General features: G+C 35.1%; 1 protein-coding gene across 6 annotated transcripts in view; it reads right to left on the minus strand.

The window, feature by feature from the left end:
* Window positions 1–17,547, minus strand: part of CEP170 (centrosomal protein 170) — a 102,559-nt gene that overhangs the window by 63,329 nt on the left and 21,683 nt on the right. For all 6 annotated transcript variants that reach the window (XM_055714533.1, XM_055714530.1, XM_055714532.1 and 3 more), the window contains exons 2-7: window positions 13,799–13,944; window positions 10,485–10,574; window positions 4,661–4,742; window positions 3,998–4,053; window positions 3,720–3,882; window positions 2,675–2,809 (exon numbers count right to left, since the gene is read on the minus strand). In XM_055714533.1, the coding sequence (XP_055570508.1) occupies window positions 2,675–2,809; window positions 3,720–3,882; window positions 3,998–4,053; window positions 4,661–4,742; window positions 10,485–10,574; window positions 13,799–13,903 (631 nt within the window). In that variant the 5' untranslated portion in view covers window positions 13,904–13,944. The remainder of the gene's footprint in view (window positions 1–2,674; window positions 2,810–3,719; window positions 3,883–3,997; window positions 4,054–4,660; window positions 4,743–10,484; window positions 10,575–13,798; window positions 13,945–17,547) is intronic.

A 17,547-nucleotide genomic window follows, 5' to 3' on the forward strand; every position in this document is an offset into this window, starting at 1 on the left:
GAAAATTAACTTAATGTTTTCATGGAATGTAACTGTGGGCCAAAGAAGCCCCAAAAGCTTGTCTTTATTTTATTATTGTGTGAAAACATTCAGGATATTTTTATTTTTTTTTTACACACTTCTACATGGACATAGTGTTCTGAGATTGAAGAAATATGTAAGAAATGTGTCCAGAGAGGCAAATATCAACTCTCATCTGGTCTGTCTTCTCAGGCTCCCTGCCAACACTACTAAAACCCACCTACAACAGTCAAAAACATAGGACTAATAGGACTCAGAGATTAAGTGATCAAGATAAATAAATCACTTGTCTATAGAAGGGATTTTAGTTCCACATCCTCCCAAATTAAATTGTTTTGCAATAATGTCAGGTTTTGTTTTTTTCCCAACAGTCTCTTCCTGTAACATTTCACATAAGTTTTTGTTTAGTGTGTGCTTATTCAAAATAAATTCCATTCTTGCAGATTTATTAGTATTTCAGTTTGAAGGAAACAGAAGCTATTCGTATTTTCTACTTAGACTAATTCTATCTGTAGGTGATAAATTAATGATTAAACAGCAGCAACATAAACAAAAGAGATTTCTAATATATGTTGGACATTTTTAAAAAACAGAAATGTATTTGCCAAGAATGCTCTGGACAGAAATTTTATTTTATTTAGTGTATATATATGGAAAACATACAAAATCAGCTAAACACGGTGGAAAATATTAGCCCATTTTCTCTACTCATAATTTATTTACTTTATGATGAATTCACTAAGGCAAACCATGTCAAAAATATCCCCATTACTGAAGGCCTGCCTCGAACAAACTTACTTTTGTCTATTACTGAAACAGACTGCACCTCCCTGGTTAGTTTGAGAGGAAGCTGGAATCTTACTTTTCTTTGAGCTCAGGAACGAAGACAGAGACACTGACCACTTGCTGAAAAATTGCTTGATAAAATAAATACCAGAGCATGTAAACCATTCCAATATTGCTTCTGAAAAACCGATTCAAAATGACGAAAAAATAAGTACAGGCATACTATTAAACAGAAGCCTTGTTAATGGCATGGCATCAGAACGACAGATTTTGGGATATTACTTTTTAATAATCCTATATTTAATAAGGGAACATAACATGCATGTTTTAAAAATTAATGTAGATAGATACACATGAGTATTGAATGCTTCATGAATTCTTTTTTTTTTTTTGTTTGCTACAGACACTGGCATCTAAGCAATGAAAACACAGATACTAGAGACAGTACCACCCCTGTTTTGGCATATACAGCCAGACACAGAGTCACAGGTTTCCAAGCCAACAATTAATATTTCCTGTAACCTGGAAAGCAAGGAGAATCATGTGGCTAGCAAGTCTGTCAATGGCATGACTCAAAGTCAAGGACTTAATTCTTCTTCATTGTAAATGATGACATACGTGCTTTCCCTTTTTGTTGAGAAAAATGGATGTGGAACAATGTCTTAACAGTCATTGTCTCTCATTATTATTGCCACTGGGAAAAAAACTTATATTCTTTAGGAATGCTTAAAAATATTTGAAGAACACGTTTCTAGACAAGATTTGAACTGTAGAGTTATAGATTGCTAATGTAGGATATTAAACCTCTAGTTAGTTAAAAAGCCTCCATAGGAGCACACGACAGCGTACTCCTCCTGTGCTCTGTACAGTAGTTTTTTCACCATAAACCCAACCAAATAAGAAAGTGTTCTGTAACTGGTACTGAATTATTTTATATGCAACAAAGTTCTTTAAGTTGCACAAAAAGACACTGACTTCATTGCATCAAAGAGTTAGTTTAGTTTGATTTTACATGCTTTTTCTCCAATTCCAGAAAAATACCTGTGCGATAACCAAAGCAACTACTATTACAGGAAGAGAGAATTCCCCACCTCAGTTGAAGTACTCTAAAAAAACCATAAATTAAAAACTGTTGAGCCTCAAATACGTGTCTAAACAACTAAACAAACATGGCTGAATATTGTCCTAATTTAAGTTTTACAGCTATTCTCTTTATTAGAGTAGCAGTCACTTTATTTATATGCCTCGTGATAGCTCTAGAAGCCTAATTATAGACACTGAGCTTTAAGTTTTGGCAATACATACTGTGTGTAGACAAGCTAACTGATCCCCTCCCTGTATTATGGGGAAATAAACTTTACCAGTTTAGACTATGCAAATCTTTACTGCAAGAACTGTGAAATGCAATTCCCACAAAGCAGCTTTATTGAATTACAGGAGAGAACGCTAGCATAGATCACCTTATATAGCTAAAAATCTAGTACAGATATAATATAGCACCGTTTATTTTCAGAAATTATTTTGATGAAATAGCCCTATACAATCTCTAATTTTAAGCATACAAAATGGTAGATATGGGAGGAATTGATAAATAAGACACACTGGTTCAGGTAACATTATTTTCTATATTTACTGATAACAAATTGTATTAAATACCAGGAAAGTGATACATTACATGTGAAATTGGTCTTTGGAAATACATGGTTTCTCACAGAATAAATTTTTTAAACTAACTTAATTTTAATAGGCTTTCACCTTGCAAACTGTCTAGGAACTTCCAAACATTAATATCTGTATAGTTCCCTAGTTAAGAATATATGGACTTACTAAAGAGGAAAAACCCACAAAAATAAGACAACAGACTTACCTGAAGCCCCCTTCTCATTCATTTTTTCGTCGTGCTTGCTATCTGGCTTGCAACCATTCTTTTCATCAGCTTCATCATCACCCCACCAGGCTGGCTGTCCATACAAAGGTGTCCCACGAGGCATGGCAGAAAGATCTATAAAACCAGCCCAAAGCGGAGGAAATTACTTTTCTGTTTAGTTGTGATATTTAGGTTAAAATAACATGAAGAGAAAGTCATTTGCTTGGGTCATTTCTCCTGGAAGCTGAAGGGAATCAGCTGCATGTATTTGCCTAAATACAAAACAAACTTGGAGGCTGGGTAAGTGATCTGCTTCTAAATATAAAAGCTTACTAACAACCTGATCAAAACTTCTGACACAAATGTTTACGCAAAGGCAGCTGACATCTCTTATTGTTACCCTGATGTATCCGTAAACATTACTTTCTGCTTTCAGTTTGAGGTCATCCGCACAGCAGTACATTTGTAAAAGCTGTCCACTGCTATTTCTGTGAGAAGATTCTCGTTTTTACCCACACTGACCTTTCAATGAAATCTGAACTCCCTGTGTGAAAAACTGATCAAATTTTGCAATGTAGCCACGGTTCCAAATCGCTGACAGTTACTACAGAGTGCTTAAAGTTACCTTGCGTAAAACGTTACTAAGCACAGCCTTTTTTTTTTTTTTTTAATGTAATAGTTAAATTACAGTACAATTAAAAATGCTATTTCTTATATAGGATGTACACATGATTAAACACATTCAAACATAAAAATTAACTAAGAAACTCCCCCACTGATACAATTAAGATTTGTACCTTGATAATAAATTGACTGGATTAGTTGTCAACTGATCTCTTGGAACAATACTTCACCCTACTGAGATTTAGCCCAGTAAAAAAGGCAGAAATTCAATTCCAAAATTTATTAATTACACTTTAAGTATGTTTAAAATGTCACATTATGTGGAGTTTTTACTATCTACAGAAGTTCAGAAGCATGCTAAAAAAGCAAATGAATATTCTTTTCCAAGTTTTTGTGCTTCTGCAGCAAAAAAGAACCTTACCCATTGATTTCTCTTCAGATTTCAGTGCTTCTGTAGTTTTGTGGTGCGCTTCAGCTGTGGAGTCTGTTACCTTGGACTCTGAGCTTTTCGAGTTGGTTTGCTTCACACCTTCTGCCTCTGAAGATTTTTGGGATAACTGGAGTTGGCTTGTGAATTTTTCATGCTACATATCATTGAATAGGGGGAAAAAAAAAAAAAGCTCAATGAGTGGAAAACCCCCCTACGTCACCAATAATTACACAATGACAGAAGAACATCTAGGAACTGCATGTTGTTACCTTAAGGGCTTCTTCCGGGACTCTCATCTCTCCCCTGACAACAGTAAAAAGATTAGTATGTAGGAAATGCTAAGGAAAATACTGGAAAGATTTCTCAAGTCATAAAAGGATTTTACAGAAATCAAAAGTTCTGCAGCCTATTCTGCCACTGGAATGGTAACACTTCTACAGATATGTCACTGTTAGGATGAGCATGTACAATCATATTCATCAAAACAATCGCACAATACAATTACTTACTATTTATTAACAGAACATGAGTAGACACTTTAAGGTTGTAACAATACAAGTTCTTTTTTCATTCAGTAGTTTGCTGAGTTTGTAATCTTCTCTACTTGTAAACAATCTCATATGATGCAAATAGTTGTGTATTTGCCTCAAAGTAATGTTTCTTAGCAACACAGGAGTTACACATTAGGTTTTAAGTTGTAATTGGAAGTTGAGGGTTCCTCAGTGAGAAGAAATGGAATGTACTTTATTGATAGTTCTGATCAAGGTACAGTATTCTAAAATGTGTCATTTTCTCTAATACAGGAATTTTTGTAATAATGAGAAAGAAATATTTCAAAGTTGCTTCTCATATAGTATGAGCCCCCTTAATTTAACATAACCATACTTAACAACAAAAGAATGTCCCAACACTTTGCATTTTTATGACAAGGATATCATATCCAAATCTCAGTTTATCTTCTAACTTCAGAGTGATGTATGTCTGTTCTGGAATCCTCACATCATTCACAAATGTCTACAGAAATAAATGAGGACAGATACTGTTATATTCCCAAATAATAAAATGACAAATCACTTCAGTAACTTTATAAGAAAGTTTTCAGCACTGCAAGTTTTCTACTGGTGATCAACTGGGGAATTAAACTACAAGCTCAAATTGCCACCTGTTTTACAAAATATTTCAAAAGAGAGGTTAAACACCAGTCACTAACCAGGCTGCTGACACCACGCTGGCCTTGAAAAGTTTCTTACAAGTTTACTCTTGCTAGCAGCATTTACTGAATTGTTGATTACCAGTCCCTCAAATTAGCACCTCCATTCATTATTTTTCTTGTCGTTTGCTTTTTCAATCCTAATTAGGTGTCAGAATTGATTTATCATCACATTTGTACATCATTTAACACTGGATATGAGAGTTCTGAGGTAGCTTATAATTTCCAAGCATTATCAAAGGACTAAAAGGAAAAATGGATCAAGCTACTGCATCTGAGTAACTCCAAATAGCAGTGATAAAAAAATCAATATATTGCGACTCTTTCAAGAGTAGGTATAACGACATTTGTAAGCAGAAAGAGCATTATTATACCAGCTAGCAGCAAGACAGAGGAAATTCCGTAGGTTTCACAATATCTTTTGAAAATTCAGTTACTATTACAATAAGTAATCCTCTTGTCTTTGAAATCACTGGTGGAAATATAGTTGGAGAAATCAGACAAGCTTTCAGTGATTTGGAAAACAACTTGTGTACCTGAAAGTTTTCTCAGTATCAGTTGGCCAGTACAGATTAAAAACCACTTTTATTTCAAGGTCTTAATTAAACCGAACAGCAAAAAATTACATGGAATTTGCAAAACCATGCTGGTATAAATTTCAAAAGAACACCTAATATATATACAATAACTAATTACAGAAGCAGCAAGGAGGAAGAATAGCACATGTTCAAGTCAAAATGGATCTGAGATGTAATTTGGAAAAGCTGGAAAATATTTTCTCTCATCTCTGTGGGAAAATAATTAAATGAATATAAATAGGTCTTGAAGTTAGATTATTCAAGCCCTAAGAAAATTTTAAACCAGACACAAGCCCTTGTTAAGAATGGGGGGTGGGGGGTGGGGGTGGGGTGGGGAGAGCAGGGAAGAGTTTATTCCGTCATTGGAACTGATCTGTATCTTTAAAGACTGATGGATAGTCTTAGCAAGGTAGACTGTCAGCGTCAAGCAAACTGCCCTGGTTACTAATGTCAGCAAGACTTGAAGTTGCATGTGGTGACTTCAGGCAGCAGAAATCAAGGACAATTACACACTAAGGGAGGAGTGGATGTTAAAGAGCTGAGACTGTTCTTCTCACAACTTGCCCTTCTGCGGTGGAAGAATATGCTTAAACCTTCAGGTAGAGACTTCTCCCAGAACCTGCCATCTCCCAAAGACAGTTCTCAGACTGACCCTTCTGGTCATCCTGAGTCATATCACCACCCTTAGAACTCTCTAAATTACACTGAACCTCTTAACTGCGAAAGTGAAGTGTTTCTTAAACTGAATTTTCTACCTTCAGAGAAAACTCTATATTGTCAGTATCTTCTGAATTCACTCAGTGATAGAGAAACACAGAAGGGTGAAGGCATGTTTATGTTTTGCCTAGCAGAACAGAATATGAAGCTCTCAGTTACAAGAACTACAGATCAGGCTACAGAGAAAAAACAGTTCATGTAACTCTGTATACTATTTAAAACACTTTCAGAATTACAGAACCTTGAAGAGTTTGAGCTGACAGAAAACTGCACAGCATCTTGCCTTAAACTGTTCCTGAAAGCTCAATTCAAATCTGCATTAAGAAGAAATAATTCATACTCTAAGTTCTTCTCCCCTATACTCTCCCCTAGCATGAAATCTTCCCTCTCCTTAATAGCTGAAAAGAACACAACATCTGGACTTACAAGATGGTAGCATCTTCCTTGTAAGAAGTATGAATAATCAGCTATAGGTGAAAAGTATCTTGTTCCTTGGCGTTGCTTACTTCATTTTCTTTTAAAATACAAAATGAAGCCTTAATTTAGGGCAAATTCAAGGCAAATAAAATATTTATGGACTAGCTAGTCTAAGACTGTTGCATTACTTTATGAATTATTTATCAGTTGTATATTTTCCCATTAAAATATACAACTTAAAAAATTTACAGCTGCTTGATCATTTTTACTTTTAATAACAAATGCATGGTAATACTACAGATAGGAGATTAAACATCCAGGGTGCCTTTCTGAAACAGATTTATTACTGGCGTGTGCTGGTTTTGGGAACTGAGAATACTGCAGCCCCACAGGATCATCCCACTTAAAAGAATTAACAGTTACTTAAAACCCACTAAACTTAAAAGAATTCTACAACAATATGTACATGTTTCTAAGGAATGCAGCAACTGAAATATGCCATTTTTGAAGCACTTTGAAGTCAGGGGCAGACACACACACAAAATACACTTAATTATTCAATTAAGCCAAAACCTGAGTCTTTTAACATCGTGTTGCTTATCTAAATCTAGTAGTAGATGAAGTCTGGAAAGACAGAAACAATGTACTTCCCCAAAATAGTAAAGGGATCTTCTTTTTTTGTTTTTTTGGGTTTTTTTCTTTGCCTAAATGAAAACAATGTTTATTTCATTATCTAAGGAAATTGCTTATCTACTTCATAGAAAATATCTTCCATGAGAAGTAAGAATTAAAGGTACAAGTATTTACTGGTTTGTAAGCATGAAACTTCAAGTGGTGTTTAATGCATATTTATTCCACTTTAACGCTGTGTGAGACCATGTGAAGAATATCCTCAAGGCAGCCTAAATGTTAGTGAATCAACAAAATTCAAGCCACCTTGTGGACATACATTTAGGTATGTATGTGTGTGTGTGTATATATATATACACACATACACATACATACATATATACACACACACATATTTTTCCTCCCAGGTCATCAGAGCTCTGAAATTCGTGTGCATGCAGGATACTCAACCCAGAGAACTCTGAAGGCAGTATGTGCAGTCTACATATATCCTCACAACTGAACTGATGGCATACAACCACCAAGCCTCAGTTGCTTTGCCACTGGAGAGTTAAAATGCCACCACAGGTTTGGGATGCAAGACAAAGCTAGCTTGAAAAAACTAGTTACTATGTAAATAAGGAATCCTTCCACCCCTTTAAATGACTCTATGCACATTTTTATATATTCATGATTTCCAAAGCTTTATTCTTCAAATAGTGAGAGAAAACTCTCTTTGAGCCTTCACAAAGTTTACTGAGCATTTCACAATCCAGGCCTAAAACATCAGTGTCAATGGACTTTCACTATCTTGTAAATATTCCTGAGAAGAATGATATTCAGCAAGGCCATGAATGTTTGATAATTTTTCTGCTGGGGTTTTGAGGTCAGAAGTCAAAGGAGAAAATACAACTGAATTCTGTTGATATTGGTGAAATAATAGATTATATCTTCACACCCATACACATTTTCTTCAGATTTTGAGAAATGTCTTAAACCTATTTTGTATGAAATAAAAAGACAAGCAGGAATGATCAGGAGGAGTCACGATGGATTATTACATATAAAACTTTACACTGTGTAAATTGCCTTTTGCTTTACTTTCAGATGTAGATGTATAATATCCAGGATGAAGACCACTGTAACCCTTTCAATGAACTGAGTGGGAATCAACCACACAGGTAAGAATATTCAGGTACTGGGGAATCAGGTGCGATTGAAGTTCATCTCATGAAATTATTTAAGACTCACAAAACTCAAAATAAAAGCCCTACATACTCATAGTAGCCATCTCCCCTTAAACACTGAATTATCTTTTGTGGTTAAAGTGTGTTACAGCAAGAATGGAGTGGTCCTGTATACTAAGAAAAGTATGCATCTGTTCTCCAAAGAAATGGGTCTAGCTGGGGAGGCTCAAAATAAACATTTGCTCTTGATGAAGCAAGCAAAACAAGAACTTGTAGAAGCTGATGAAGCACTAAGAGGAACTTGTCCGTTAGGGTGGTGGTGTTCTCAGTGGAAGCAGTAGCGAGACTAAAAGAATTACTTGCCCAGTTAGTAGTTCACCACATAGCACAGAGGCACTGCATATAGTGTTTTGCCACAGAATTTAAGTATGGTGTTATAAAATTATGTTTCCTATTTTGACCTGAAACCAGGTAAGCAGAGGGATGTAAGAAAAGCAAAGTTGGAAAGAGACAGTAAGGGAAGCACAAAGAGCAAAGACTGAACATCTGAGATTTAATATTCTCTGTCCCAAAACTGTGGAAAGAAAGAGCTCCTTTGATGTCTCTGGGTAAACAGCTATAGAGCAACTGACACCTCAAACTTGGGAATGAATCAGATCAAGCGAAGCAAGTAACTGAAAGCTCAGAGGCAAAGAAAGGAATAGAATGAAGGCCTTTTAACATGTATCTTCATTAAATGAAGTTTTGTGACAAGGCAATGAAAATCTGAAAGTATGCCTATTGACTACAGGAGTAACATAGAATTAGGGAATAAAAATAAATGGCTCAGCAAAAAATTACTATGCGCTGAGTTAATTTTTGATCACTGACTTGAAAACAGTGCATTGACTTTCAATATACAGAGGTATATTAAATATTTAAGGAGTAAAGTTCTTACACGTCTACAACTGTTCAAAGGATATAACCCTTCAGGTTACAATGGCTTCATATAGACTTGAGACTCTGACTCTTTAGAAGGCGAAGTCAGTTACCTTAAAATACAGAAAACCTAATACAGACGGACTAACAGAGGTTTTCTTTTGAAATGCACTTGAAGATCAAACACAAAAACCTAACTCAATGCTAACAGGCAGTAACTTCAGATTTCTTCTTCATCTTCTTTTTTTCTCTAAACATTTGAAAAGCTGTTCACTACCAGTAGCTTTCTAAATACTGATTCAAATAAGCAATCACAGATGGACTTATGATTTTATTCTGTATGCACCCATGACACAGTCAAACATTCAAAGTTATATAAAACAAGAACTGTAACTAGTGTGTATAAACAGATCATAAAGAAATATCTAAAAGGCTACAAAAATATGACAAAGTTACTGTTTTTAATAATCTATTATGTTATTAAGAACACTTATGAAAGGTGAGGCTTACTGGTAATACCGTATACACAATTCCTAGAAAAGCCTTAAAACTTAAAATGTCATATGAAACTCTTATTTTGCTCATAACTTTGCATTTTTCCTATAATAGTTTGTAATAACTTGATATGTATTATTGCTAATGCAAATATTGAATTAAACAGGTTTACATATAACACGGTTATTGCATACTTTGTCATATATGGAATAGTTTAACATTCTTTTCTGTATGAAAAAGGGAGAAAGAATAGCATATGAAACAAAAAATCTATTTCTTAACCAGATATTTTAGAGATTGAAATACCTTTTTTTTAATAATATACTCTAGATTTTTTCCTACATTTCTGAAATACAGAAGAGTAGCATATTTCTTTTTATTCGAGTTTTTTCCGACTGCTAAGGCCCTCTTATTATTGGCATTTACTGCAGCCCTTTAAATAACATGCAGTAGAAAACTCCCAGAAAAAAATACATTCTCCTTTTGAATGTGCCCCCATTTCCGATCTTGCATTAAAGAGGTATTAATGTACATTTGTTAAGTCATACCCTCCTTGCTCAAACAAAACCCCAAAGCCAACATACAAAAGACTATGGGTAGCTATCCACTTCTGATGTTAACTTACCCCATTCAAGCTGCCCAAATCCTTCACCAAGTGTTCATCCGTAGAGGCATCATAGTTAAGGACAGCATGTTGCTTGTCCACACTTCGTGACTAAAATAGATATACAAAAATTATATAAAATAAGGTAGATTAAGATAGCATTAATGGCTATTTCTTAAAGGAGTGTTATTATTTTCTTTCTACATGACATATTTATTGAAATTATATTAAAAAGTTAGTCTCACATATGAGAAAACTCAGTCCCTAACCTTACCCAACTCTGGTCCCAGGTGCCCATAGCAGTATCTTAAAAGAAGAATTATTTTCTTAATGTTTTCCCAAATGTGATTGTACGTCAGATCAAGCCATAACTTATGCAAAGATATTTTTTTTTTCCAGTTCACCACAGTATCACTGATGTTTAATTTAATATCATCAACTTCACCTTTCTCTCTCTCTCCCCTTAACTACATGCATTCAAGACTGTGGTGTCCTGGCCAGCAGTCAAGCACCACACAGCTGCTCGCTCACTCCCCCCTGCCCCAGTGGGATGGCGGATAGAAGAGGAAGAGCAAAAGCAAGAAAACTCACGGGTCAAGTTAAAGATAGTCTAAACAGCGAAGGAAAGAGGAAGAAGAAATAAAACAAATCAAGTGATGCAAAGGCAATCGCCACCTCCCACAAGGAGACCAATGCCCACCAATTTATAAGCAGTGGTTACCTTCACCAAAGCCCCCTCCCTCAGTTTTTATTGCTGAGCATGACATTATATGGCACGGAATATCCCTTTGGTCAGTTTTAGTCAGCTGCCCCGGTTGTGTTGCCTCTCAACTTATTGTGCATCCCCACAGTCACGTGTGTGTAGGAGGAGCAGACTGAGAGAGTGCCTTAAAACTGTGCACACACTGTTCAGCTACAGCTAAAATACTGGAGTGTTATCAACAGTGTTTTGATCACAAATCCAAAGCATAGTACCATAGGGTTTCTATAAAGAAAATTAACTCCAACTCAGCCAGACCCAGTACAAAGATTTATATATGACTGCATAAATAATAAAAATCACAAAATAACTATGCTAAGAGCTGTACAAATATAAGAGGAAAACTCCACCCTCAGTTAAAATAAATCTGTTACTGGCATTACTTTAGACAAAGACGCTTAATTTCCATCCAGACTAAGAAAATGTTCAGAATACAGAGAATGAGAATAGTCTTATTTAAAAATAATTCTGGTATTATGAATAATGTATATTTTTTTTTCCTTGGGGATGATTTCCTTATCAAGATTCAAGAAGTTTTCTTAACATAATGGTGAAAGAAGGGAAAATGTGGTATTTATCCAGAAGCAGGGTGATGCATTGGAGCAGCCAGCTAAATACAAAGCCTGCACTCTATGTTTGAGCATATTTACAAAATAATACATTTAAAGCAAATCTGTATTCCCAGACATGAACAAAACCTCTTAGAAGAACAATGTTAGGTACAGATCTGAGGTCAAATTCCATCAAACATGCAACACAGTTGAAATGCTTTTTAATGAGGCCTTTATAACATGTTTTCTGTCGAGAGATTATGAATAAAGCATTAAATTCTGCCTTCTTTATCATGCATTGTCCACATGCTTTGCAGTAAGAGAACCACCAAGTTGTCAAGAGTGGAAAGGGAGGTCCTACACAAAGAGCTACACATACAGAACAAGAACACATTATTAGCTTCTCTTTTGGTGGGTTCCTCCTCCTGAAGCTGTATGTGCTGGTACAATCATGCTGGCATGTAGACCAAACATAACAGCAGGCTAAAGAGAATATTCTTGAAAATCACCTCTTGATTCTTTTTACTAACTCTGAAGTCAATACATAACAAATAACATTTGTACGTAAGTGGAATTTATTCACAATATTAATCAGAGGCAGCAGCTTTCAAAGGCAATGATGACTGAAGTTTTGTAAGCCAAACTAATAAATGCTTGGGTATTCAGCTTCACTCTAAGGACTGATCAACCATGGACAGGAGAAAGCATAAGGGAGAGAGAAAGAAGAAAAGGCTCCCTCTTTTGAGAAACAATAAGCCATTACAACAAGCTAGTAGTAAAATAAAAGCATTTTTTTATTATAATCTTCTGGCCTGGAACCAACAGGGTGGGGTTTTGTAGTTTCCCTTTTTTTTTTTTTTTGGTTTTTTTTTGGTTTTTTTTTGGTTTTTTTTTGGTTTTGGTTTTTGGTGTTGGGGTCTTTCTATGTGTGTTTGGGGTTTTTTGTTTGTTTTTTAATACTTCCACAAATCATCAAGATATCATACTGCCTGTCTTTAAAAGAGTATTTTCAATTACTTTCTAACAGGACAAAGTATTTCCATCAGCAATAAAACCTTTGGGTGCCTTCTGAGGTCGTGAGCTAAACACAGTTTTCTAGAGGTAATACATTCTCAATAAAACACATAAAGATAAGTTTCTAGGCACTTCCTTTGCAAGTGAGATTCTAATTTCGCCATTATTGGCTGCACACACAATTCCTGGGAACAAAAAATCCAAAAGCAAATATTTTATTGATGGTAGAAAGGGTTGAGAATATTAGTTTTGAAGTTCAATCTTCTTAAGAGCTCTACACTAAACAAAGATTTCAAGAACAAACGCCCAAAATACTACCATTATGCATTCAAAAAATTTATGTACTAGAAAGAAGCAGCTCAGAAGACTACAGCTTTGATATTACAAGGTGCATGCAGTATGGCTACATAACAATACAGTTACACACCTTTAAGAGTTCCACATCGGGATCCTCAAAGTTGAGGAAGCTACCAAAGTATCAAACTATTTTGTCTAAGACTTGTATTTTCAGTTCCACTGAAACCATTACTGAGACTGAGTCATTCAACTTCCTTAGAAATAGAGAAATACTCTTCTCCACTAACTTCATTTGCCTTTGTACAATAAGATCAGGACATGGGGATAGAGTTACATCAAATCACGTGGCTAAACTGGATTACAAGTTGCAGAAAAAAAGCAAGCTCTTTTCAAAAGCATCCAGTGCACTTAGCATTATGACATTTTATGGAGCACAGAGTCTACTGATCATACTGCAAAATCTATGTCACCTTCTATTTTTGCATTCTGTTTGTATTTTATATGAAGGAAATGTGATCCTTTGCACTTCGATGGCAACTGTATGACTGATGGCAATACATTTAAACTAACTTTTTTCTATGAACACGAAAGATTAATCAAAACAATCGTTCCTCCAACATCTGGGGAATTTAATTTTCAAAAGGAATCTGAAACTGGTGCATTAAGTTCATGATTTGAGCAGTTGCACATGGAAGGCTGATGCAATTAATTACCTGTAACATCAGCTCACAGTCATCTCTTCCAACAAAAATCATTTCTCGTGGCAGCCTATGGCGGGTGCCTCCACTGCTCACCAAAAACCAGGATGTTAAGCTCATTTTCTGCTTAGCTGATAAATCCTTGGCAAAGCTACGTCATCCTGCAGCGAGGAAGAAAGAGAGACAGAGAAATTCATTTTAGTTATTTTTAGCTACAGTTCCTGCTCAGCAAACACCGTGAGAAGACTACAAAAAGGCTCTGAAAATACGGCATTCTCAACAGCATTTACTGAATCCAGCAATCACAGGAAGTGACAGGCTCCAGATTTACATAGTCTGAGGCTCTGCTTCGTGCAACTAGGCAAACCTAATGGGAGGTAAGGTTCTTCAAAATGAACAAGCAGCTAGTTAATGCCAAAGCTGTATGTCAAGTTGTCAGAAAGCTTCTAACATTTGACCGCTTATTATCAAGATAATTGCTACATTAATGCATTTTCACTATCACAACCAATAAACAACGTGGCAAACATACACAGAATACAGCAAGTGATTTGCATGTCTGTCGTTACATTTTACTGCAAAAAAAAGAACTACCTCATTTGGTTTTAAGCTCGGGTCCTCTGTACAGCACCAAGTGAAAATTTTAATTTAAGGAAGTTTTGCTTCTTATTTAACCTTAGATTATCTCAATAAAACTTGTATCTTGGAAATTCAACAGTGTACATTTAGAAATGTAAACAAAAAATGCAAAATGAACAATTTAGAAGTTATTGATAAGTAATAAGTAGTATTTCTTCAAAACTTAACCTTAACTTTCCAATAAACAATCACATACTGCATACTTGCACAGGAAAAAACCAAAACCAGTAGCTATTTAAAATGTCACAAAATACAGAACAAAACAAAAATTGAAAACTAGTTAAAATCTTCTATGGAAAATTTCTTCACATAATATGGCCTACTTGAAACTGGACAAAAATATGATTAAAAGCACTGTCCACAGCACATCAATGGTTGATACTTAGAAAAGCCTTTAAAAAGTATTCCAAATCTCTCTTTTAAGAAAAAGGAAGCCAAAGCAATAATTTCATTAATTTATTACCACTCTATATTCACTAAAAGAGAAGGTAAAGAAAATAAAAATCAACCAGTCTGCATTCATCTCAGTACCAAACAGCTGGCATTTCTCTCCTCTTTATACATCATTTAGTGAAATTATGCAAGGAGAGCAAATGTACTGTAAGCAGACTGCAGTGGACTTGAGCATAATCTGCAACGTAACAAGAATGCAGCGAGGTTGTGAAAGCCAAGAGTAACACATAAACACTAAGACCACAATGCCAGCACTGCCCCATTAGGCAAACTACACTTGAGAAAAGGCACCACAACTGATGAAAGCTTAACAAAGAGGACTGAGGTAAGTCAAAACTGCACCTGAAAATGACAAAACAGATATCTACAAAGCTAAGTCAAAAGCATACCATCACAGATGCTAAAATGAATGAGCCAAGCTGTCAACCAAGTTTAAAGTAATTAATGTAACTCAAATAGAAGAAATTAGAAAGATTTAATGTGCTAAAGATTTACTTAATAAAAAAGTAAACACGTATTTCAACGAAGTGTTCTCTTATATAGTGATACCTACAATGAGATTATCTTACCACAGCTGGTAAGTAATCACAACACATTCTTCACATAAAACTTACATCTACTTAATGTTCTCCAAGTCAATGGAAGAAGTGATACAGCATCTCTATTACACTTTATTCATTGAAAATATGAAGATTACAAATTACATCTAGAATGATAACTTGCTGAAAATGTAAAGACATCTATTTACCAAATAAGTGTTTTAATAATTAAAAGTTTATTCTGCACCTTTGAAGGAAATTAACATTTGTATTTTTAATTTAACCCAGTTTAAAACTAAAAGATAAACTAGGTCAATCAAATGACATTTTCCCATTCCTTTTAAGAAAGGAAAGGGAGTATCAAAAATCACCAGCCTAGGTTCCAGCTTTTAACAAGTAAATTAAATTAATGTTTGACAGCAAGCATGCTATTCACTATCAAATCTCCTCATTCTTTTTATATTATACTGCCTTTTAAATCTCCCATCTGCTTATCATAACATTTACACCACTTGGCCCTCCTGCTCTAATTGGAAATTCCTTATGAAAACCTTCAAGAGGATATAAACTATTAGAAAAAGTTCTTAGTCAAAGACTATGTTTCAGTTTACATAGGTAGACTGTCAATAAAGGAGAAAACCTGTTTTTATTTATAAAACAGACAAGTAGGTTAACAACTAGAGCTAGAAAAAAAAACCCCAAACCTTCCACAAATGATAAAGCCTGACAACAAACAGATTCAATTAAGCTATCTGAAACAATTTTTTAAAAAATGTATTATACAGAGCAATCATTGCCACATGGCTTGGAAGCACATTTGTAGTTAAAAGCTCATCACCATTTCTGTTGAACTTAATAACGCAGTTCTTTTCAAACAGTCCTGTCTCAACTGTGACGAATCATCAACCCAGATACATATTTTATTTTAAAGTAGTCTTTAGAATAAACCAATGCCTTTGATCAAAGCTATGCTGAAATTCTGCATAGCTAAACTGGTTGAGAACAGGATACAGTAGCAATGATTACCAAAAAAAGTGCACTAAATTTGATAGGAAACTGCACACTTATTAGTTATATAGACAGTATATGGACAATTCCAACAGACACTGAAAACTTCATGAAAGCTAACGATATTTTGAATACACTGCTGTGTTAGGTACTCTAGTTGTAGTACTCTGAACAATACAAGGATGAAAGACTCTCACTGCCTAAGAGATAAAAAATTAAATTATTCTACGACGGGTGCAAAATCATCAGAAGTGGCTCTTTACACAGTGTAAATTTAAGTCATGATAATTCTTGTCATGAAATGTTATGGATACTAAAAGGTTACACAGGGTTCAAAAAACAATAAGCATTCACAAAAAAAAATATCATGTCTGTTAAACACAATGACCTCACTTATAGCTCAGGAACCGCACATGCTGTACATTTTGGGAGGCTGGGAGTGTGCTCTAGCGAGGCTTCACTTGCTATCGTCCTACTTAATAACCTCTCTTCCTTACTTACCCTTTGTTTATGCATAACAGGATACTCGCCCAGATGGACCTGTTTTTCTCCAGTACAGACTACACTTTATAACTGAAGTATTCACAAAAACCCATTATGATTTCTACTCTAGAAAAATGAATTTTAAATGCTTTACTGAAGCGTTTTGTTTTACTTGTCTTCCTAATAGGGCAGTATTGTGTTGTAACCTTCAAACAAACTAGCAAACATTTCAGCATTAAGACCTGATTTTTCAAAGCAACACTTCATTCTCTATACCTGGAAGTCGGTTGCTGAGACATCTACTGCAACTGCAAAATATTTCCTTGTCTGCAGAAGAAACAGCATTTCATGGTGAAGGACCATGAATATCAAAAGACAGCAATCAGTGTGTAAGAATGAACACACGGGTAACAAGTCATTTGAAACAGATGACAGAGCAACAGGGATATTGGCTGCATCAGCCCAGTAAATATAATTCAGTCCTAAGAACTAAAGCCCTGCATTACGTAGCCAAAAGATGGGTGTAACCAATTTCAAATATGTTTAGACAAACACTGCCAAGATTATAGTTCTTACAATGTTACTGTAAGCAAAAATCCTTAATAATCTCACACTTGTGCAATCTAGTCTACATTTTTATCT

The sequence above is a fragment of the Falco cherrug genome, chromosome 6 (genome assembly GCF_023634085.1).
Source record: "Falco cherrug isolate bFalChe1 chromosome 6, bFalChe1.pri, whole genome shotgun sequence".
Classification (NCBI taxonomy): Eukaryota; Metazoa; Chordata; class Aves; order Falconiformes; family Falconidae; genus Falco; species Falco cherrug.